General features: G+C 36.4%; 1 protein-coding gene across 4 annotated transcripts in view; it reads left to right on the top strand.

Annotated features, from left to right (window-relative positions):
* Positions 1-24,456, top strand: part of REV3L (REV3 like, DNA directed polymerase zeta catalytic subunit) — a 186,587-nt gene that overhangs the window by 121,421 nt on the left and 40,710 nt on the right. For all 4 annotated transcript variants that reach the window (XR_004442723.1, XM_033234306.1, XM_033234307.1 and 1 more), the window contains 5 exons: positions 944-1,136; positions 2,833-2,944; positions 8,428-8,543; positions 11,298-11,416; positions 16,602-16,720. Coding sequence is in view for 3 of the 4 variants with exons in the window: in XM_033234306.1 (XP_033090197.1) it covers positions 944-1,136; positions 2,833-2,944; positions 8,428-8,543; positions 11,298-11,416; positions 16,602-16,720 (659 nt within the window). In the remaining variant the exon portion in view is untranslated. The remainder of the gene's footprint in view (positions 1-943; positions 1,137-2,832; positions 2,945-8,427; positions 8,544-11,297; positions 11,417-16,601; positions 16,721-24,456) is intronic.

The following is a 24,456-nucleotide window of genomic DNA, read 5'->3' as shown; positions in this document are numbered from 1 at the left end:
ATAGAGATTTACCAAATTCTACTTCTGTCACTAGTGAGAGACTTGAATTTACATTTCTTCAACAGTTTGCATGCAAGATAAATACAAAACACAAATCCTTTGTTAAATTTATATGATCTGAACAATTACCAATATTGTAACAGCAATCTGTTTTCCATTGCCAGGTACATGTACATGATAAAAAGATGAAGTATAATTCTATCTGTAATCATGAATTTTAACCTATATTTTGTTTATTTTACTCTGTATTGATTTTAGAAAGAAAACTAAGAATTACAGTTAAAAGTTTCTATTGGCATAGAAAAATAAGAATGAAAAGCAAATATTAACATTTTTTGCATTATATGTTAAAGAGAAAATGTGCATGGGTAAAAATCTGGCTGTTGTGTAGTTGATACCATAACAGTTCTTTTTTTTTTTTTTTTTCCAGGAAAAACTATAATTAAAACTCTGCCTAGTGTATGCAAAAGTCTAAGTAGCCCTGAAGTAGTAGTGAATTAATTGGTAGGAAATTTAAATTTTTAAAAAGTTCTCTTTTTACTTTAAACTACAGGTAAAACCATATAGTTTAGCTACCTACATGAAGAGTAAAACGTGACAGACTTTGGTTTCAATGTATAACCACTTGGACTAGTCATTCTCTTTCTCAAACAAGAATTGAGAGATCCTGCATATATTTGAGAAAAATAGTCTAAATATTGTCATTGAGAAATTATGGCAAGAGCAGATTTTCTGAAATAACATCATGAATTGATTTAATCTAATCTTGGGAGTAAAAATCTTTTGTTTTAATCTATGGAGTGCTGAGTTGTGACTTTGTCCTTTATGTCCATTTTTTCTGTAATCTTACATACATATTTCTCTAGAGCCTTAGTGAAACATACTTCTTTGAGCATGTCTTTAAAAAATGTTTTAAAAACATAATATTTATTTGCTTTTATAGATACAAAATCTTACCCTAATCAGTGTGGAGTTGCATGCTCGAACCAGACGAGACTTAGAACCGGATCCTGAATTTGACCCAATCTGTGCTCTGTTTTACTGCATCTCATCTGACACTCCACTGCCAAATACAGAAAAAACAGAACTCACGGGTGTAATAGTGATTGATAAAGACAAGACAGTTTTCAGTCAAGGTATTGTCCGTTTTTATTAATGATATACCTGCCCACTCTAGGAGGAACCTTGTAATGAGGAATTCCTATGCTGAAGATCCAATCTAAGCAAGCCTGAGGACTGTTCTAAAATGTTTGCTGAGATAGGAGTAGGAGATTGTGTATAACTTTGTCCTAGATGTATTATTCTTACTTGAATTAGTCAGAAGCAGCCAGGCACAGTGGTGCCTGCCTGTAGTCCCAGCTACCTGGGAGGCTGGGCAACAGGATAGCTTGAGCCCAGGAGTTTGGGGCTGTAGTGCACTGTGATTGTGCCTATAAATAGTCACTGCACTCCAGCCTGGGTAACATAGCAAGACCTCATTTATTTATTTATTTTTAAGTCAGAAGCAGTATAATATAAAGATCTCAATATTTATAATTAGCTTATATAATTATGTCCAAGTATTATTTTATAAAAATAATTATTACTAATACAGAGTCCACATTATTATGTATCCCTAGATTAGGTGCACAGTCTTCCTTATGTATGCATATGAAAGTATTTTCTTGCTGATAAGAGAGTTTATCTTACTACTGTAAGTTAATGGTTCATAAGATACTTTTAAGATGTATTCTTACTTTGCTTATATCTCTTTATCTTTCTTTCTAAGTACATATACTTTTGGTTCAGAGGTTCTTCATACAAAATACCTACTGTCCCTCTGCAGCTTTCAGTAGTCACCATTACAAGTGAATTCAGTCCACTGAGGAGGAAGTCTTAGCACAGAATACAACCATATTAAGAATTTGCAATTTATTCAGTGATGTGCTTGAGCTGACACATACCCGCTCACAGCCAGTTCTTGGATTTTCATGAATTTTTCAAACTAGTTGCTGTCACTTTGGCAGTTGGAAATCAGCCATAGGGTCGGGGAGGGGTCCTTACATCATGAAATAGGCCAGCACTACAAATTAAGGCTTTCTTTTTTTTTCTACAGAGGTGGTAGTTAAACATTTTCATCATACCAGAGATTAAAATGTCCTGTGCTAAGCAAAGCTCTCCTGCTAGGAAGAGTAAAGACAGAAACAAAGTAATACAGGTTCTTCACAAGTGATATGTTGTTTTCTTTTCTTTTTTTTTTTTTTTTTTTGAGATGGAGTCTTGCTCTGTTGCCCAGGTTGGAGTGCAGTGGCGTGATCTCAGCTCACTACAAGCTCCGCCTCACGGGCTCATGCCATTCTCTGGGTTCATGCCATTCTCCTGCCTCTGCCTCCCGAGTAGCTGGGACTACAGGCACCCACCACCACACCCAGCTAATTTTTGTATTTTTTAGTAGAGACAGGGTTTCGCCATGTTAACCAGGATGGTCTTGATTTACTGACCTCATGATCCGCCCACCTCAGCCTCCCAAAGTGCTGGAATTACAGGCTTGAGCCACTGCACCCAGCCAGTGATATGTCATTTTCTAGGAAATTTTGTGAATGCAGTCTTTTCAGGAGGATAGCTGAAAATACAAAATTTGAATTTTCAGTTGTATATTAAACTAAAAAATCTTTTGAGAGTTTTTTAAAGACATTGGGTTAATTATGTTTTTACTTAGGGGGATATTTTCTTAATTTGAAATATTTCAGTAGTACAATTTTACTTAAAAGTAAGGGATATTATTACTTTTATATTATGAAGGTATATTATTACATTATGTTATATATAATAGACATTTTGTTTATTTTTTAGATATCAGATATCAGACTCCATTACTTATTAGATCTGGAATTACAGGACTCGAAGTCACCTATGCTGCTGATGAGAAGGCGCTTTTTCATGAAATTGCAAATATAATAAAGAGGTATTGTTTTGTATTATCTGATTTTTCCAGTTTTTATTCAGAGCCGTTTCATGCTATTGCAGATAATAGTGAAGATGAAAGTGAAGGTAGGAAGAAAACGAATCCCTTCCTATGGCCCTTGAAAGCAGAGTTACTCTTGGAAAAGTTTTATATTCACTTCCCACCACCATCACTATTTTCATCAGACAAGACAGGAAAAGCAGTGTTCTGTTCTCAAGATTGAGGGACCAGTGAAAGACAAATATTTGTTTAGCCTCTAACTTCCCAGTTGTTCTTGAGGTTTGTTTTTCTATGGTGCTGAAATAATGGGGAACTGTATAAAGTTCCATTGTATTATTCATTAACTAGGTTTCTACCTTGGGAGCCAGCCACCATTTCAGTACCTTTTTTTTTCTTAAGGTTTTCTGAGTTCTAAACAAGCCAATATTTTCTAAAAGCTTTGGGGTGCATTCTGCATATAAATTTATCTGTTAATAAATGTTGGACTGTCTATTACATACTCTTGTGCACAGAGCTCCTTAAAAAATCTTCTTTTGACCATTTGGTAATTGGTCCTCAGATTGATAGTAGAATCTTGTCCAAGTTTATGAAAAAAAAATTTTTAACGAAAATATTTTAATTTAAAAATAAAATCATTAAGTGGATCATTTGCATTTTCTCAAGAGTGTAACTCTTGGTAGCCATAGACTCTGTTATTAAATGCTTCACTTTGTAGAAACTTAAGGATTCTGCCCATTGCTAGGTTTAGGTTTTTAGATGTCTAAAGCAAGATAGAAAACACTCTTTGGATCCTGATGTACAGATAAAAGCTGTCCATGAGCATGTTGTTATACTCACCCTTTTTTGTTTTGCTTATATAGTTGAACTTTATCCTATAAAAACTAAATCAGTATTCTACACAAAAGATTAAGATGATATTCTACAGACTTGTCATCAGATTGATTCCCAGATGGGTTAACATAAACCATTCTGAGAATTAGAAAACCAAAACATGTGTTTTCTACAAAACAAAATTAAATGACAGAGCATCAAAAATAGTATGCTACTACCCATGACTATGAAGGAAAAAGGAGTAAAGTATTTTTACTATTTATAGCACTGGTGACTAGATAGATTCCCATCTATTTGAGTTTCATCATTGCCAGTCCTACCTTTTATCTTCTCAGAGGTTGTCATCAACATGTCAGATACTTTCAGTATCCACACTTCTTTTATTTCTGCAAGCAACTCAGAAAAAGAAATATGTAAGAGTTTCAGTCCGTACTATTTTGTGTACCAGCACATGTCCAGTAACATCCCTGGACTTGTATGCTTGCCTTTTCCTTGTTAGGTATATTCCCAACGATAGGATTACCTACCAACATTGAGAAATGTGTCAGTCATTTGCAAGTACAACTTTCTTAAATGTCCATAAAATGAAATATACTAGTAATTAAGGAAAAAGGGGTAAACAAAACTGTCATAAAAAGGAAAATGTTTAAATGTCAACTTTTCAGTTTTATAGTGTTCTTTATATATTAGTCCAAGCAACCCTGCAAAAAGATTGATTATTTCATTCTTTCACCCTATTTGTTGTGTACCTACTCAACACAGCCTTTGGAGTCAGCCAGCCCTGTGTTTCTGTCTTGAATAAGTTGCTTAACTCTCTCAACTTTGTTTTCCTAATCTGTAAGATGGGTAGATAATGCACATAAAACTCTGAAACTCGTATCTGGTACATAGTGAGTACATAAATGTTAACTGTGTATAAGGGGCAGTGCTAGGTACGCTGTAAAAATGAATAAAATATATCTTTATTTTTGCATTTTTAATACTTTATCAATTAGCAAACACAAAAAGTAATATAAAGTGATACTAAACAAGCAAAACAATCTATAATCTTGTCACAATCGTTTTCCTCTTTCTGTATTTCCTTGGACTATTTACTTTGCCCGGTCTCCCTAACTTAAATATAAACTATGGTTCTTCCCTTTTCCCTAAATACTGTTACATTTATTTTACATCATATCCATTTAACCTCAGAATTCTTTTTCAAGATGATTCCTTCCCCTCCGTGCCCCTTGCCTCTACTGGAGTACCCTTATCTGTCATGTGTGTAGATGGTAGTGAGTTACTTAAAATACTAACTGAGGCAGCTTCTTTCTACCTAAAGCACATAAAACCATTTTCCTATTTCTTCTGCTTCTGTTTTATTCAGTTTTGGGTTGTTTTCACCACTAATCCCAACTACCCAACCTTGTTCTTTCTGGAACTTTCAGAAACCTGATAGAATGAATAAAACCCACTAGAAATTGAAGAACAAGTCATCAAGACCTTGTTATTGACTCCAAATGTTTTTAGAGAAGAAAAATGGAATCTTTTGGCTTTTGAACTTGAAAACAGGTGTTTTATCAGCTTTAAAAGAGTGTCTTAAGACTAAACAGCCTCCAGGTCAAAAAATAAATATATGTAATATATCTGAAAAATATGCCTGAAACAACTTTACAATTCTTCCAAAGGGACAAAATCTGTGAAATAAATCTAAGAAGAGAAGCACAGGCTAACTTCTTTTAGCAGTCATTTCTGAGATGTAGCAGTTTATAAAAATAGACAACTTTTTAATTGAAACAGTTATTTTCAATGCATTATTTTTTGGAAAAAAAGTGTACTTAGTCAGCTCCATTAGTTGCCACAACAGAACAAATAGCTGACTGGAATAAGTTCTTGCAATAACAAGATGTTGCATAAATGCGAACGATTCAGATGAAGAAATTAGAACTGTCTTTATAACGTTTATAACAGAAGGTCTGTGTAATCATCTGGCATCCTCTTCATGTTGTAACTGTGTAACTATGTGATATATAACTATGTGATGTGTGATAGGTAACTATGTGATAGGAACTCCAGGAATCTTCCAAATTCTTAAGATCAAGGTCAACTGTGGCCACATTGTAATGCCTGTTCTGAGCCACTCTGAGTACTTAGCAGACAACTGTGTGGGTTCTCTTGTGTGCGTATGAGAATTCTTCAACTCTGCGACCCCTGGTGATCCTTAGAGCCACTTGATACTTCTGCCCCAATTCTCTTTTTTTTTTTTGAGGCGGAGTCTTGCTCTGTCGCCCAGGCTGGAGTGCAGTGGCCGGATCTCAGCTCACTGCAAGCTCCGCCTCCCGGGTTCCCGCCATTCTCCTGCCTCAGCCTCCCAAGTAGCTGGGACTACAGGCGCCCGCCACCTCGCCCGGCTAGTTTTTTGTATTTTTAGTAGAGACAGGGTTTCACTGTGTTCGCCAGGATGGTCTCGATCTCCTGACCTCGTGATCCGCCCGTCTCGGCCTCCCAAAGTGCTGGGATTACAGGCTTGAGCCACCGCGCCCGGCCTGCCCCAATTCTCAAATGTAGCCATTCATTACACAGTTAGTTTTAAAGGGAGACACACTGGACAAGTAGATAGTCTATCTTTGGACTAAGAAGAGTTTAATGAAAGAGATGAAGTCAGTATCAAAGAGTTGATTAAGGGTTTGGGTGTTATGTTGGAAGACTAAACAGAAAGAGTATTGGGATATTTCTCCTTCCTTGAGTGCTCTGGGATCTTTCTGGATATTCATGCCATTGTTGCTTATTTCCTTGCTTCAGTAGCTGTTTATTAAATTAAGCCATTTTCTCAGAAGTGTCAACCCTATTTATGTAGAGAAAAGCACATAAATAATATGTTTAATATCTTTTTCTCCTAACAAGCTTGAAGGCTGCTCAGCAAGTCTGTGGTATAACAGTGGATCATGAACAGATCACCAGAAAATTAAAATTTATGCTACAGAATGTACTTTCATAGGGCCTTTAGGGAATAGGAAATTTGCAAGTATGCTGTTGCAGAAGTTTGAACCTAGTTCTTTTGACATCAGCCACTTAAATACTCCAGAATTAAAAATCAGAAAACATTTATTGTGACATTCCAATTTTTATTGACTAGGTAAAAACGAAAGCCATTCAATACCCATTTTTAGAAGACAGCTATGGAATTATGATAAAACATTAACATATTGGTTCTAATAGCAGATCTGGTGATCTGGTCATGATCCGTTGTTATGCCAGACTTGCAGAGTAGCCATAGATAGCTTGTATCAGTAAATTAATGTAGTCTAATACTGTAGACATTGGCTGAGGCTTAGGGTATTAAATGCTTTAAATTGGACAGGCTACACATCTCACAATTTAGTGTTTCATGAGTGGTTATGTAAAACTCAACAATTTCAATTTCTGTGATATTTCACTTGGCCTTTTGGCATTTATAAAGAACAAGCTAATGCTACTATTTGATAGAGCTACTTACTGTAGTTTTTGCTCTCAAAACTTGTAATTAGTTCCTCTCTCCCCCACACAATTTTCCACTCAAGATAAATTTTCATATTTATAACTAAACATTTCTCTATGGTGGTCACAACATGGAGGTTCTAAGAGGAGCCACAAAGAGGCTCCTTCTGGATTAGACACAGGTTGTCGGTTCAGTTTTGCCAGTGCAGCTCTGACCACAAGGAGCACATTTTTCTTCTAGATTCTGATGTTTACTTTCCCCACCTTAATCCCACCTCTATTAATATTTCATTCGTCCATTAAGTTGAACCACCATCCTTTTAAATTTAAAGGACAAACTTGTCATTACTTAGGCCTTATTTTGTATGAGAACCAAGTCATTATTAAAATTAAGTGAGAAAAAGAAGGCATTTTCACTTTTTTTTTCTCAGCATTAAAACTGTTTAAGGGCAGTATAGATTAGAAGGGTAGATAAGTGGCAACAGGAATGACCTAGGGATCTTTTTCAAAATACCATACCTACATACACCCTCACACTTCACCTTCCTCTGCCCACATTATATTCTCACTTGTATCTTTACTCATATACTTCGGTGGTAATGGCCTGCCTTCCACCACAATTTCCATCAGCCTCTTTTCCCACGTGTATCAAACAAATACACAGTCTAAGTAAAAACTCTGCTTACTTTACAAAAGTAGCATCAAATTGCCTATAATCCCAGCACTTTGGGAGGCTGAGGCAGGCAGATCACTGGAAGTCAGGAATTTGAGACCAACCTGATCAACGTAGTGAAACCTCGGCTCTACTAAAAATACAAAAAATTAGCCAAACTTGGTGTGGGGCACCTGTAATCCCAGCTACTTGGGAAGCTGAGGCGGGAGAATCGTTTGAACCTAGGAAGCAGAGGTTGCAGTGAGTTAACATCATGCCACTGCAATCCAGCCTGGACAACAGAGTGAGACTCCATCTCAAAAAAATAAAATAAAGAAACAGTAGCTTTAAATCAAGTACTCTCAACCCTCCATCTCTTTCTGTGTAAAAACTCTGTAGGTACCACTGTATCATCCCTTCTCAATCTGGGAACCATTAGAGAACACAGGTTTTTATTTTCATACCTTACATCATGAAGAAACAATTACTCTGGTTAAAGGCTCAAATGTATGGTACTTATATAACTTTTTAATTCCTGTTTTAGGTATGATCCTGATATTCTGCTAGGATATGAGATTCAGATGCATTCCTGGGGTTACCTCTTACAAAGGGCTGCCGCTTTAAGTGTTGACTTATGTCAGATGATCTCTCGGGTACCAGGTATATATCATTGTGAATGTTTTGTCATTCAACTACAGAGCAAATTATGAAGGAAATAAAGACAAAATGTTAAAGGGTACTTGCGTTCTAGCCCAATTTTTAGTATTAAGTTGTGTAAGTTTTAGATACAGCATAACTCCATTGCAGAAAAAATTAAAAATAAAATAAAAATATTCTAGTCTCACTACTATATATAGTTAGTATAATTGTTGGGTTTTTTCCTTTCAGTCACTTTTCATATACATATGTAGTAGTGTTTAAATAATCATACCATATATTCCATTTTTATTATGCTTCCTTCATCTAGTGTCTTACCACACATATTTTCTGCATTATGAAATAGTCTTCATAATTATTATGAAGCTACATAGCATTTCTTTGACTTGTTGTACCATAATTTTATTGTGTGCCTGGCTCTGTTTTTTTTGAATCCATTTGGTTGGTGAAGAAGGGCAGGATGGGTTGAGGAACGCTAATAGTTAACTAATCGTTGATTTTTATTTGGATATCAGGCTAAAAATATTGCAGAAATTTTGAAACCCATTCCCCAAAGTTTGATTCTGACTGGAAAAAGGAGTAATAATATTCATACCAAAATTATTTGTAGTTTATAATACATTTTTTAAAACTAGATTTTCTTTATAAACATGGGATTTTTAATAAATTTGTTCCCAAGGGTTTCCACAAGTCTAACCAAAACAAAGTAGTGTATACTTGGGAAAAGTTAAAGCTGGAAGATTCCAAGACAGTAAAGTTTTTTAACTTTGCAAAAAAATTGGAATAAAAAGATCAGGTGCAGTGGCTCACACCTGTAATCCCAACACTTTGGGAGCCCAAGGTGGGAGACTTGCTTGAGCCCTGGAGTTCAAAAGTAGCCCAGGCAACAAAGTGAGACCCCATTTCTACCAAAAAAAAAAAAAAAAAAAAGTGTGATAGCATGTGCCTGTAGTCCCAGCTACTCAGGAGACTGAGGTGAAACAATCGCTTGAGCCCAGGAGTTCAAGGCTGTAGTGAGCTATGATCGTACCACTGCACCCAAGCTTGGGCAATAGAACAAGACAAAAAGGGAGCGGGGGACAGAGATGCTTTAAGTTTAGCTTTTCATTGCATGAATTTTTGTGTAGCTTGTGTGTCCTTGGCATGATAGGAATAGTGGTATATCTTTTTTTTTCAACATCTTTTTTGGGATAGGTTTTAAATATCCTTGCCTCAGTTTATTCATCTGTAAAATAGGGACAATAGAACTTATTTTATAGGGTGATTGTGAGGAACTTAAAACAGTATCAGAGTATATGTTATATTGTTTGCTAAATGAAAAACAAACTTTTAAACATTATCTCTTTAAAATAAAGAGAATTGGGTGGTTGTACATGGTCTTTTGATTCAGGTAATCCTAGTTTAGAATACTAGTTTTCTTACTGTAAGATCTTGGGCAAAATATAACATTTCTGAGTAGAATTTTCTGTAATACAAAATGAAAGTTTTACTAACTTTTTAAGTGGTTGTGTTAAAATAAAGGAAGTAATGTTTGTATTAAAATAAATGATGGCCGGGCGCGGTGGCTCAAGCCTGTAATCCCAGCACTTTGGGAGGCCGAGACGGGCGGATCACGAGGTCAGGAGATCGAGACCATCCTGGCTAACACGGTGAAACCCCGTCTCTACTAAAAAAATACAAAAAATTAGCCAGGCGAGATGGCGGGCGCCTGTAGTCCCAGCTACTCGGGAGGCTGAGGCGAGAGAATGGCGTAAACCCGGGAGGCGGAGCTTGCAGTGAGCTGAGATCCGGCCACTGCACTCCAGCCTGGGCGACAGAGCAAGACTCCGTCTCAAAAAAAAAAAAAAAAAAAAAATGATGTTGGTAAAATTCTTAGAACATAATAAACATTCAATATGGTAAATATTTTTATTATTCTGGAACCTTTAATCATCAACATTCACATATACCTAGTGTTATATAGAAGAGACACATTTTAACTTATATTCTAGGTAAAATTCATCTCCTAAGAAACTAGACTCACAACTCTATTTGCTATGAGGAACTCTTCATCTAGTTCTCCATATGCCTTCTTCTAGTTCTCCATATGCATTCAAGAGAATTTCATCCTGAATATGAACATGATGTCAACAAATTTTCAGAGAATCGTTTAGGTTAAAAATTGAACTATTTTTTTTCCAAGAAATTACCAGATTAACTGTGGACCTTTCTCGTGCTAAAACCAAGCAAATGTTAGCATTAGGTGTTTATAAAGGTAGCATCAGGCAAGGCATGATGCACCTGTAGTCCCAGCTGTTTGAGCAGCTGAGGCGGGCGGATTGGTTTTTTTTTTGGATATCAGGCTAAAAATATTGCAGAAATTTTGAAACCCATTCCCCAGAGTTTGATTCTGACTGGAAAAGGGAGTAATAATATTCATACCAAAATTATTTGTAGTTTATAATGCCAGGAGTTTGAGGCTGCAGTGTGCTATGATTGCACCTGTGGCTAGCCACTGCAGTCAACCTGGCAACATAGTTGTCTCTTTTAAAAAACAAAGAAAAAAGGTAGTGCCAAAAATTACTAAATTTAAAGAAAAAAGTGTTTCTTATTTAAATATAGAAAGAAAGAGGGAGGGAGAGACTTCAGGTAAACAAAATTTTTTCATACATTGTGAATTATATTTCATCCTTAATGTTTATTCTCATTTTCCTTGGCATAATTTTATTGAAAGTTGTTTTCTGTGAACCCTGATATTATCTGTTTTCATTTCTATAGATGACAAAATTGAGAACAGATTTGCAGCTGAAAGAGATGAGTATGGATCATATACAATGAGTGAGATAAATATTGTTGGCCGAATTACACTAAATCTTTGGAGAATCATGAGAAATGAGGTAGGTGATTTATCCAAAATGTTGTTTGGAAATAAGATATTCGGTCAATATAATGATTTAATCATTATAGAGTATTAGCAAGATTTACTATATAGCTTATGCGTTTGTCAATTACTATTATACTTAAGTAGAGTTAAAATAGTACTTTCTAAAATGCAAAACCACAGAGGTATTAGACTTTAATGTTTCAGGTGAGTTTTATTTTTTTTTTTCTTTGTGTCTGAGGTAGCAATAATTAGAAAGGTCTAAACTATAATAAAATATTGGGGCCAGGCACGGTGCTCACACCTGTAATCTCAGCACTTTGGGAGGCCCCGGGAGGGGCATCCCTTGAGCCCAGGAGCTCCAGACCAGCCTGAGCAACATGGCAAGACCCTGTCTCTACAAATAATAGCTAAAAAATTAGCTGGATATGGAGGCGCATGCCTATGGTCCCAGCTACTTGGGAGGCTGAGGTGGGAGAACCATTTGAGCTCAGGCAGCTAAGGTTGCAGTGAGCCGTGATCATGCCACTGCACTCAAGCCTGGGTGACAGAGCGAGACCCTGTCTCAAAATAAAATAAAATAGTGTTGTACACATTGAATATTGTCTGATTTCACCGTCTTGTTTTTTTTTTTTTCACTTAAATCATTTTTGCACTTAAAGCTGGATGAATTCAGCTTGGCCTCGTTGATTTATTATAGTAAGAAAAATTTAGTCTAGAAATAGGAAGGAGCTTCTCAAACGAACTATATTTAAATACTGGGTCAGATTAATAAGATAAATTAAAGAGACAGTACTTTGAAATAATAATTAAGGCTTTGGGGGCTCAGATAAGGATTTTTAGTAGAGTAATTTCAATGAACTATCACATTAATTTGCATTCACTTAAAAAAGAATTATTTCACAGAAAAAAAGTAAGATCATGGAATTTTCCTTGATAATATTTGCATCCTTGAAGTTACCCAATTTCTCTTATTTGAAATGTAAAAAAGCCATACATGGTGGCTCACACCTGTAATCCCGACTCTTGGGAAGGCCGAGGCAGGAGGGGTTAGCTTGAGGCCAGGAGTTCAATCAAGACCATCTTGGGTAACATAGCGAGACCTTGTCTCTATTAAAAATAAAAAATAAACAATTAGGTTGGGCACGGTGGCTCATACTTGTAATCCCAGCACTTTGGGAGGCCAAGTAGGGTGGATCACTTGAGCCCAGGATTTGAGACTAGCCTGGGCAACACGGCAAAACCCCGTCTTTACCAAAAAATACAAGTTAGCCATGTATGGTAGCGTGTGCCTAGTGTGTAGCCAGGCAGCAGCTACTTGGAAGGCTGAGGTGGGAGGATCACTTGATCCTGAGAGCCAATGGCACACACATATAGTCCCAGCTTCTCAGGAGGCTCAGCCAGGAGGACCTTTTGAGGCCAGGAATTCAAGGCTGCAGCGCTCTGTTATATTATACCTCAGAGGCAGCGTTGCAGTGAACTGAGATGACACCACCACATTTCAGCCTGGGTGACAGAGCTAGAGCCTAGCTCAAAAAAGACAAAACAGAAACAAAGATACCTAGTATAAATTGGTCTATTCTTAGACTTTGGACTTTGGATAGTATCAACTAAAATGTTTATATTTCAAAGAAAGCTAATTCTACAATTGCTTCTGCTCTTTGAAATTACTTTCTCATTAGACACTTTCTGTTATATACTTATTATTCACTATTATCTTCTTAGCTCTTTGGATTTATATAAAACGTTTGACTTTCTAAGCTGCCATAGGCAATATACAACATGACTCTGCTTGAGAATAATTTTATCTTGTTGTGTTGTTCTTAAAATAATAAGAGTGTGAGTCCCCAATGATTTAAAGTAATTTCTAGTGATACAGCATAGGATATAGGAGATACAGAGATTGTAATGTATTTGGTGTGTATATTTCATTTTATATGTGTGTGTATATATATATATATTTTTTTTTTTTTTTTTTTTAATTTCATTTGTTTTTGAGATGGAGTCTCGCTCTGTTACCCAGGGTGGAGTGCAGTGGTGTAGTCTCGGCTCACTGCAACCTCCACCTCCCGGGTTCAAGTGATTCTCCTGTCTCAGCCTCCCGAGTAGCTAGGATTACAGGTGCCCGAACCACACCTGGCTAATTATTGTATTTTTAGTAGAGACGGGGTTTTTCCTTGTTGGCCAGCCTGGTCACAAACTTATGACTTCAGGTGACCTGCCCACCTCGGCCTCCCAAAATGCTGGGATTACAGGCATGAGCCACTGCCCCGGCCTCATATATATTTTAATCTATAGTCTGATATTGCTTGAGATGAACACATACTTTAAGTGTATAAACACAAAAGTAAATTATTGAATCCTAGTTTCAGGGGTCTTTTCATCCCTGTATATCCACTAGTAGCTTAAAATCGCAAATTAGAGAACATATATTTTTTTCAAAGTTTAGGGCCTTGTCTAGTCCTCACTGAAAATTCAGGGTCATATGTTTTCTCTCATTTAGGTTGAATATATAATATCTCTGATCTTTATACAAATGTGGGAAACAACTCTCAGAAAGTTATGAGCTGGATAATTTACCTGTTTTATAAACTTTGGAACTGGGTACAGTGGCACACACATATAGTCCCAGCTACTTAGGAGACTCAGGTGGGAGGACGTTTTGGGGTCAGGAATTCAAGGCTGTAGTGTACTGTTTATTATGCCTGTGAATAGCCACTGTACTCTAGCCTGGGAGATAAAGCAGGACCCCATCTCTTAAAATAATAGTAATAATAAATTTTGTTTGTTTTTTAATATACAGGTACTAGATTTATTTTTCCTATTTTACATTGAACATAGAACTCCTGCAGTTTCCTTATGGACTTTGAATTCATAGTGACAGACAAAATACCTCTTAAATAGTAATGCTTATTAGATATTTGTTGACTGCTTAAATGACAATAAATGGCTCTTCCCCAGACAATTACACTTAGAGGCCTTCTGGATGTCAACTCAGTCTAGGCTTTTCAAGAATTTGCCAAGTGGGTTGGAAACAGACTTGATTCAATTCAATAAATATTTACTGATTGCCATCTCTAGTGCACTGGTTGAGGGGCCTGGGTTTAGATAAAGTAAGAGTATAGAACAGACAGGAAGGCAGAATATATGGGTATGGATGTTGGTAGGTAGCGATATGGCAGTGAGAATCTGTGGAAGTTCTCTTGTGATTCATTTTCTCAGTAAAATAGGAATTACTGTTCTTAGCTGAAACTAAGAATTGTGGAGAGGCTTTTGGGGTTTGAGGAGAGATAAGTTTGAAATAGTTATTAGGAGAATTTGAGAGAAAATATAAACACTGGGCCACATTAAGAGTCTATTTGATATTTGGGCTAGGAAATTAAAGTGGTATACCCACCAGCTATGTTTAAATTCACAGATTCAAGTTAGATTTGACCATCACTCACAAATGGTTATGGATTTACCTAAAAAAAATAAAAAGAAGCAGCAGCAGAAGCAGGAGAGGGACAAGGGAATGAATGGTACATGCAGGGGAATGATTACCATGATTGACTATGAAATTTAAACTAAATAAGGAGCAGAGAGGTCAGAGCACCAAGGGGAGTAAGCTGGAAGCACAGGAGATGATGGTCAGAGAATGGGATGCATGAGATTTTGGAGGGCATATACCTATTGATAGATCCTGGGGTATGATTATGGGAGTGGGTAGCGCAGGTAGGATGGAGGACAAAATCATTAGAGAAAAGGAGTCAAGGAGTATCTTTGTTTTCTTCCCACATAATTGTTACACTTACTGCATATAAAATAACAGCAGTCTTTTTCCTTTAAAATTCAAGTAGATATAGTGCCATTCACCTCTGGAATGTAGTACTACTGCAGAGGAGAAATCTAAGGTCCAGCTAATTATATCTTTGATTATTGCTCCTCTCTCCATATTAAGCTTTCCTTTAGGAACCTAATTATATATTAACATTCTGTTCTCTGTTCCCCATATCTTCCCTTTTCTCATTTTCATCTTTTCATTCTCTTTATCTGCATGTTGAGACATTTCCATATTCCTAACTTGACTTTTAGTAGAACTATTCTGCTATTATCTTCTTTCAATATGGGTTTTTTCATTCTGTTAGTGATTTTATAGTCCTTCCTCATTTAATCTTGTGGCATTTTCCTCGTTCTATTACTCTCTACCTTTTTACAACCTATGAGGGGCATCTGTGTATATGTATACATACACAAGTACATGCACACACTGTGAAGTATGCTGCATTGTAGTGCCATTGTTCTGAAGATTGACAGAAATTGTAGATAAAGTAAGACCAATTTGGGTCACTACACTGAGATAAGATTAAGATTCAGTCCCTATTTTGTACCTCCTGGATCACAGGAGTGGAAAAGAAAGTAATTTAAAATTATAATGTAATATACAGTTGTGAAGTGCTGTTTGAACTATTTCTCACAATCCCAAATTGACCTAAGAATGGGGACTACTGGTTCCTTAATTTCCATTTTGCATTGAAATACCAGCCATTGTCTAGATTGCTTTTGTCTTGTAGATATTTCAGAGAAATCATCTAGCTGAAAGTACATATTTATTAATTTGGGCCCTTTTGCAGGATCTTTTACTCATTAACACAGCTTTCACTTACATATTTTGAAGATGGGAAGACATTTCTGACATTTTAATATTTTGCTTTTGGAATGAAATTGAGTGTCTCCATAATGCCTGGTATAGTGGGGTCTAGTAACTAATGTAATTATTGGGAGGAGAATGCCTGCCTTTAACTAGATAACTTATCCTCAAATCTGTGGAATCCCATTAATCAGCATGTCATCAAGAACCAAAAAGTAAGTATGGAAAGAACAAAAAATTAATTTGCTTGACAATGCTTCTGTCAATATGCATATTATCATAGAGTATAAATATGATAAGAACTAGGATCTCTTAAAATAAGTCTTATATGACCAAGTTGAATCTCATCAGGTCTGTTTTCTCTAATTAATTTTCCAATTTGTTATGAACATTTCTGTCTAGGAGGCTCTACATAGTTTTGAATTATGATTCAGTTGTACCACACATCAATTTTACAAGTAGCTTTAATATCTACTATGAAAAGGTTAAAGTGATATTAGTATCTTTTAGAACCACATTTGCTACACAAACGTAAGCATTATTATAATGATGTCTTGCCTTTTTGTTTTAGGTGGCTCTAACTAACTACACCTTTGAAAATGTGAGCTTTCATGTTCTTCATCAGCGTTTTCCCCTCTTTACCTTTCGAGTTTTGTCAGATTGGTTTGATAACAAGACAGATCTCTACAGGTACTGTTTTATAACTCTGAAGAAGATAATATAAAATCATCATTGAGATGTAATTTATATGTAATAAAATACACACATTTAAAGTGTATTGTTCAGGCCGGTTGTGGTGGCTTAGACCTGTAATCCTAGCACGTTGGGAGGCCGAGGCAGGCGTATCACCTGACGTCAGGGGTTCGAGACCAGCCTGGTCAACATGGCAAAACCCCATCTCTACTAAAAATACAAAAATTGGCCAGGTTTGGTGATGCATGCCTGTAATCCCAGCTACTCAGGAGGCTAAGGTAGGAGAATCACTTGAACCTGGGAGGCAGAGGTTGCAGTGAGCCGAGATCTGCCTCTGCACTCCAGCCTGGGCGACAGAGTACGACTCGTCTCAAAAAATATATAAATAAATGAAATGTATTGTTCAATGACTTTGAAAAATGCATTTATCTTGTAATCATTACTCCAGTCAAGATAAGGAGCATATCTGACACCCAGAAGATTCCCTTGTACAGCTTTGCAGTCATCCTACCCATCCCCTAATCATCTAGATAATTACTAGTTGGATTTCTATTACTGTAGGTTAGTTTTGCCAATTCTAGAACTTCATATTAATGAAAATATTCATAATGAACTTTGGCTTTGAAGAAACTCAAAAAACATACTGTTTTCTGAGATTTTCCCTGTTGCATGGTTTGTTCATTCTTATTGTTAGATAGTATTCAATTATATGAATATAACTTACCCACTCACTTGTTGATGGACATTTGGGTTGTTTCTAGTTTGAGGCTGTTATGAATAAAACTGCAGTAAAGATCTGCATAAAGTCATCGTGTGAACATACATTTTCATATCTCTTAGGAGTAGAATTGCTGGGTCATATGGCTATTGTGTGTTAATATTTTAAGAAACTTAATCTGTTTTCTTTGGCAAGTCTGTCGGCAAAAATTATCTCAGCCCTTGTTTATATGAAAATGTCTTTATTTCACCCTTATTTTTGAAGGATAATTTCTCAGTCTCAGTTGCGTTTTTTTCTTTCACCACTCTAAAGATTTTGTTCCCTTTTCTTTCAGCCTCTCTTTTTGCTGATGAGAAATCAACAGTTATTCTCATTTTTCCAGTATTTGTGATTCATTTTCTTTCCAAAGTCAGATTTAATGAGTGGTTGACCGATGTTGCTTATGACTCTCTGCAAGGTTTACAGTGGAGGCAGGGGGAGTTTCTCAGTTCTCCTGTCTAACCTCAGTCTTTGGATCTTCCTGTTCTTCTGGGGTTTGCTCAGCACTCCTGCTCTTCCCACAGTGGCAATAGACCTCTGCTTTGTACCACTGCCAGGTCCTGGGCCCAAGTAAACTTCCTGACCCTCCCCCTGGGGCAGATAGCATTTTCTTCTACTCCTTTCTCAATGACACTATTCCTTTGCCTGGAATCTATGACAGGAAGTTTTCCTGCCCCTTTTCCAGTTGCTTATTACGTAGTTCAAAGCCTATGGTTGGAACAGGCAAGTACACCAGGCCCAAGGTGTTCCTAAGCTTCTCCAACTTGATGTGTTATTCAATCTCCAAACTCTGTCGTCTGTACATATTGTCAGTATTTGGTTTTAAGTTTTATCTAGAGTAGGCCTTTCTGTAGGGCAAAGGCCTCTGTTTTTTCTGGGCTCACAACTGAATGGCAAGGTTGTTAACAAGGGGGTGATGAGGTCTCCACTCTGGCATTGGTGAGCTTCCAACCCCAGCACTATCTGACCATTTCTGCCCACACTCAACCCCCAGTGAGCTGCTCTCTATTCAGCCTCATGTGGTTTCTTCCTGCTGGTTTTCAGGACAGCCTTGAGCTGTCACTCATAGGGAATCCACTTGTACTTCTGACCCCCCAACTCCTGCCACTTGCACAACTCCCTTTCTCTCTCATACTCCATCCCACAGACTCTAGCTGTGAGCTGCCTAAATGAACTCTGAGCTCTTCATCTTTGGCTTAGTAGGACAGCCTTGCTCTGTGTAGACTCTGGCACACTGCACTGTGTCTAAGAAAAGTCCTGAAATTAATGTGTCTGATTTTTTAAATGAATTAATCTGTACTTACTGAATTGTAAGGCTGTGTGGTGGTGAGGATGGAAAAAGTATAGCTTTGAAAACAGCTTGGTAATATCTGGGGAAACTGCTTCCTGAACATGTCATCGCATATTCCAATCCCTTTTGAGGAATCTCAGAGAAGTGAAGTGAAGTAACAGAGAGCACTTAGCTTCTATCAAAGCCTTATAGAAATAGAAGCTGAGGAGAAGTTGGCCAACTACGATGGCTCACGCCTGCAATTTCAGCACTTTGGGATGCCGAGGTGGGTGGATCACCTGAGGTCAGGAGTTGGAGACCAGTCTGGCCAACGTGGTGAAACCACATCTCTACTAAAAATACAAAAAATTAGCCGGGCACACCTGTAATCCCAGCTACTCCGGAGGCCGAGGCATGAAAATCACTTGAACCCGGGAGCAGGAGTCAGAGGTTGCAGTGAGCTAAGATCACGCCACTGCACTCCACTCCAGTCTGGGTGACACAGCAAGACTCTATCTCAAAAAAAAGGAAGCTGAGAAGAAGTTATACACCAATAAATAAAACTTGATATTTAACTTAACATTGAAAACTATATTCAGTGGTTTGTTTATAAGCCCCGGAGTCTCTAAATGCATGTTTTGCCACCTTTAATTAGGTATTATCTAGGATGATAACTGTTTTTGACAAGTGAACTAGAGAACTGGAACTAATATTGTATAGAAGGGACTTAGACTAGACATTAGACCATTTATGTCAAATGGATTATGTTATACGAAGAGACTGTGTACTCTTTCTTTGAGTAGTCTTGGAAATATCAGACAACTTCATCCTTAAATTTAAGTGAATACTTACGTAAATTTAAATGAATACATCTTAACTTTAAGTGAATACAAAAAAGTAAGTATCACTTACTTTTTTGGTAAGTATGGTAACCCCTTTTGATTTGCATTTGCTTTCTACAGTGTTTTAAGGACATACATATATATTGTAAATCAACTTAAAATGAGAAGAACTTGCTAGCCAAGGATTTTTTGTGTTGAAGCTGTAAAACACAAAGGTACCCTAATTTTTTTTTTAATAAACCCAGATTTTGGTCTTCTGGAAGCGCCTGATCTATGCGAATGAGTTACGTTCCCAACATTTTATTGTTTCGAGCTTAGAACACGTTTTTTCATAAAATAATGTCTTGTGATTAGATTCCCAAGCCAGCCTATAAAACTTTTCCCAATCTCTAATATTACTAATCTAGATAATTCCTAATACCAGCGTGATTTTATCTGTCATCCATGGAATAGTTATTAAATACTATTCCAGTTTCTGAGCTAGGAGGTATATCCTGGGAGCAGAGTTGTGTAGCTGAAGAAGATAATATAAGAAATTTTACTTTCTATTTGCTGAGTATAGAGTCAGTCCACAGAAAAACTTCAGAATAAGTGAATTTTGTACTCGGGATTCTCCTGTCTCCTTTTTTGTCAACCTCTCCCCAGATGAACTATCTTGAAAAGTACCCATGCCTTCAGGATGCTCTAAGTTCGCATTTCAACACTACCCAGGCCTATCCTGAGTAGCATGTGCTCTGTAATTATGCTTCTCTTCCTCCTTTCCCGATCAAAACTTGTATTTATTACCCTTAAGTTTCACAAAGCATTAAGAGGATGGCATAATTCTTTAACAACAATTTTAAAAACTAACAAGAGTCTTATCTTGTCCTTTAACCATAAGTAAAGGCCGCAATTACTCATTCTCTTTTATGTTACATGGTTAGTGAGATAGGACCTGAAAGTAGAAATGATGATGATCTTATTTCAGAGAGATCACTGTTTTAAATTAAAAAGTCTACTTTTTAAATACAATTTTTAAAAAATTAGCCATTCAAAGTATTTTTTTATGTTCATGCCTATAGGTCAGCAGATTTAGATCAGAAAACAGCAGTTGTTACCTGCTAGATAAATTATACAAGCTAAAATGTCCCTTGTTAAATTAACCTTTAGTTATGAAAGATAAGATGCATCTAATTTGTGTATATTACTTGGTTACCAGTCAGTGGAGAGGAATACATTTAGTGAAATGCTTATTTCACCAAATACTGAATGCTTATTCATTTCACAAAATGGTCTTTTTTTTTAGTTATTTTTTTTAACCATTTTTGTTAGTGAGGAAGTGAGTAATTTGCTGTGGTGATAGAAATTTAATAAGATAGTTACTCATTTGTAATGTATTATCTTGTTTTCTTTTCATCATGTTTTCGTTTATTTGACCAAAATCTCAGGTTCTAGTGTACAAGGTTTGTAAACTAGGACAGATTAGGCTTACAGTAATCCTCAGTTCTCTTATCTATAATAGAGAGATGTTAATATATTCTACCTCATGGAGTGAAGTAAGAATTAAATGAGATAGTATGAGTCTTGAACACACAGAAGTCTCTCAATAAATATTAATTGGTACATCTTTCTTTTCAGGATAGAGAATTAGATTCTGAATGAAACGAGGAAATAGTAATTACCATAATTATAATAATAGCTGCAAAGGTTATTAAGTTTTTGCTTTTGCCTAACACCTTACAACAACCTTATTATTACCACTGTTTCACACATACTGAAACTGAGAGCTAGAGAGTTAAATGATTTGCCTAGGTTCACATAGTAGCTTGCAACAGAGCTGCAATTTGAACCTAGGACTGTCTCACTCCAAAGTCTGTGCTGTCAACCAATATGTGACAAAATGTGAAATAAACCATTTCCACTTTAAAAAAAAAAAAGAGTTATATATAGTATAGTAAAAATATTTATTTTGAAATATACTATTATACCCATTTAAGTTCTAATAGACTATACTGCCTCAAAAAATGGAGTCGATCTTAGTCAAATAACTTAAATCAGGAGCCTTTAAGATTCAGTTTAATCAGTTTTATGTACAAAGTATTTAGACTTACTTTCACCATTTTTGCCCAAAAACAAACTTTTTGTACCTCATTAAATAACATCAACAAAAGTAAAAAGCTAACATCAACCTAGGAAAACCATTTTCACCATAACAGTTACGTATATTAACTGTATTATATACTTTTAAATTAGTAAAAAAAAAAAAATGGGTAAAAGACATGAACAACTATCAAAGAAAAAAATTCTGAAATATTCAAATGTCTACCTCATATACAGTGTATAAATACCTTAATAAATGCCTTACTAAAGGAATTCTTAACCTGCTGATTATGTTCTTAATTGTACCATGAATTACAAAAACCTATTGGCAAGATCAGTCTCATTTAAAAAAAAAAAAAAAAAAGGACTTTAGGCTGGAGTAAACAATGAAACTAAACCAGTGTGTTTTAAAACATTTTCCAAAACAAATTATCATCAACATACTTCAATTGGTAACTCTTCTCCTGAATCACCACCTTCAGGTTTCAAGGAAGTACTCATGCCTAGTCAGCATGATAATCTGTTGAGACAGATTCTTATATATATATGTTTTGTGTAACACATACCTTTTTAAAATTTTCTGTTGGCCGGGCGCGGTGGCTCAAGCCTGTAATCCCAGCACTTTGGGAGGCCGAGACGGGCGGATCACGAGGTCAGGAGATCGAGACCATCCTGGCTAACACGGTGAAACCCCGTCTCTACTAAAAAATACAAAAAAATTAGCCGGGTGAGGTGGCGGGCGCCTGTAGTCCCAGCTACTCGGGAGGCTGAGGCAGGAGAATGGCGTGAACCCAGGAGGCGGAGGTTGCAGTGAGCTGAGATCTGGCCACAACACTCCAGCCTGGGCGGCAGAGCGAGACTCCGTCTCAAAAAAAAAAAAAAAAAAAAAATTTCTGTTAAACCTGTGTTGGTTGAGACTTAACACTTACTTTTCTCATCTTTTACAAATCTCAGCAAAATGCTTGTGTGCTGCCTGGCATTTTCAGAAATTATGTTGTGTCTCACTATTTTGGTACCTCATTTGGCACGTTTCTCCAGGTCAGCTCTGTCCATATGTTGAGAGGGCAAAGTGTAAATGTATGTCATTTTTCTGCACTATCCATAGATAAATCCATACATCCTAAAGGAGTGGTGAGCCATTAAATTCATTTTGTTTTATTTTAAATGGACTGATTTGATTTATATATAATGCATTATTTCAGATTTACACTTTGCAGTTTTGTATTGTTGAGGGGTTACGTTAATGATCTAAAACAAAAAAATCAGATTAAAATGTGATACCATTTTTTTGTCTATCAAACTCATAACTTTAAAAACGATGATTTTCATTGTTGACAAATATACAAGGAAACAAGCGCTTTATCATCAGTAGTATGAATATAAATTATTAAAACCTTTCTGGAAAGCAGTGTATTGCTAGGTATTGAAAACTGACCAAATCTGAGAATTTATTTTAAGGAATTATTTAATCATCTGTACAAAGACTTAGCTTTAAAAATGTTCATCACAGCATTGCTTACAGTAATAAAAGATATTCAGTAAATGTTTTGATTAAATATATTATAATTATACAATAGCATACTCGATAGCTACAAAACAAATATGGGGAGTCAGTATATTAAGTTAAAAATGTAAATTATGAAACAGAATTTCTGTTTATTTTGTTAAACAATTATTTATAGAGTTTAGGATTTTTTCATGTTTGCCTGATGTTTTAACAGCTTTATTCAGATATAATTTATATATCATACAATTCACCCATTTAAAGTATATGACTCACTGGGTTTTAGTATATTCAAAGTTGTACAACAGCATCACAGTAAGTTTTAGAATATTTTAATTACCCTAAATGGAAATCCTGCATCGTGTAGCCACCACTCTTCAACTTTTCATCACTCCTATCACCCCCTCCACCAGAGTCCCCCCACCCTCTACCTCTTGCCTTAGACAACCACTGATCTATTTTCTGTCCCGATAGATTTGACTATCCTCGACATTTCACGTTAACAGAATCATGCAATATGTAATCTTTTGTGGCTGGCTTCTTTCAGCATAATACTCTCCAGATTTGTCCATGTTATAGCATCTTTCAGTATTTCTTTTATTGCTGAATAATACTGTATTGTATCGATATATACTACATTTTATTTCTTCATCAGTTGATAAACATTTTGGTTGTTTCCACTTTGGGCTACTATGATTAATACTGTAATGAACATTCATATATAGTTTTTTGTGTTGGTATCTGTTTCATTCCTTTTGGATGTGTACCAAGGAGTAGAATTTTTGGTGGATTATACGGTAACTCTGTGTTTAACTATTTGAGGAACTGCCAAATTATCTTCCCAAGCAACTATACTCTTTTATGTTCCCACCAGCAGCATATGAGGGTTCCAATCTCTCCACTTTCTTGCTAATACCTGTTACTATCTTTTTTATAATAGGGCTTTTTTTTTTTTCTTCCTTCACATTCATTTTCTAGTTTTTCTTTTTTTTTTTTTTTTGAGACGGAGTCTCACTCTGTCGCCCAGGCTGGAGTGCAGTGGCCGGATCGCAGCTCACTGCAAGCTCCGCTTCCCGGGTTCACGCCATTCTCCTGCCTCAGCCTCCCGAGTAGCTGGGACTACAGGGGCCCGCCACCTCGCCCGGCTAGTTTTTTGTATTTTTTAGTAGAGACGGGGTTTCACCGTGTTAGCCAGGATGGTCTCGATCTCCTGACCTCGTGATCCGCCTGTCTCGGCCTCCCAAAGTGCTGGGATTACAGGCTTGAGCCACCGCGCCCAGC

The sequence above is a fragment of the Trachypithecus francoisi genome, unplaced genomic scaffold (assembly GCF_009764315.1).
Source record: "Trachypithecus francoisi isolate TF-2019V2 unplaced genomic scaffold, Tfra_2.0 Lachesis_group15, whole genome shotgun sequence".
Lineage (NCBI taxonomy): Eukaryota > Metazoa > Chordata > Mammalia > Primates > Cercopithecidae > Trachypithecus > Trachypithecus francoisi.
The sequence above is the reverse complement of the archived record's forward strand: the minus strand, read 5'-3'. Positions and strand labels throughout refer to the sequence as shown.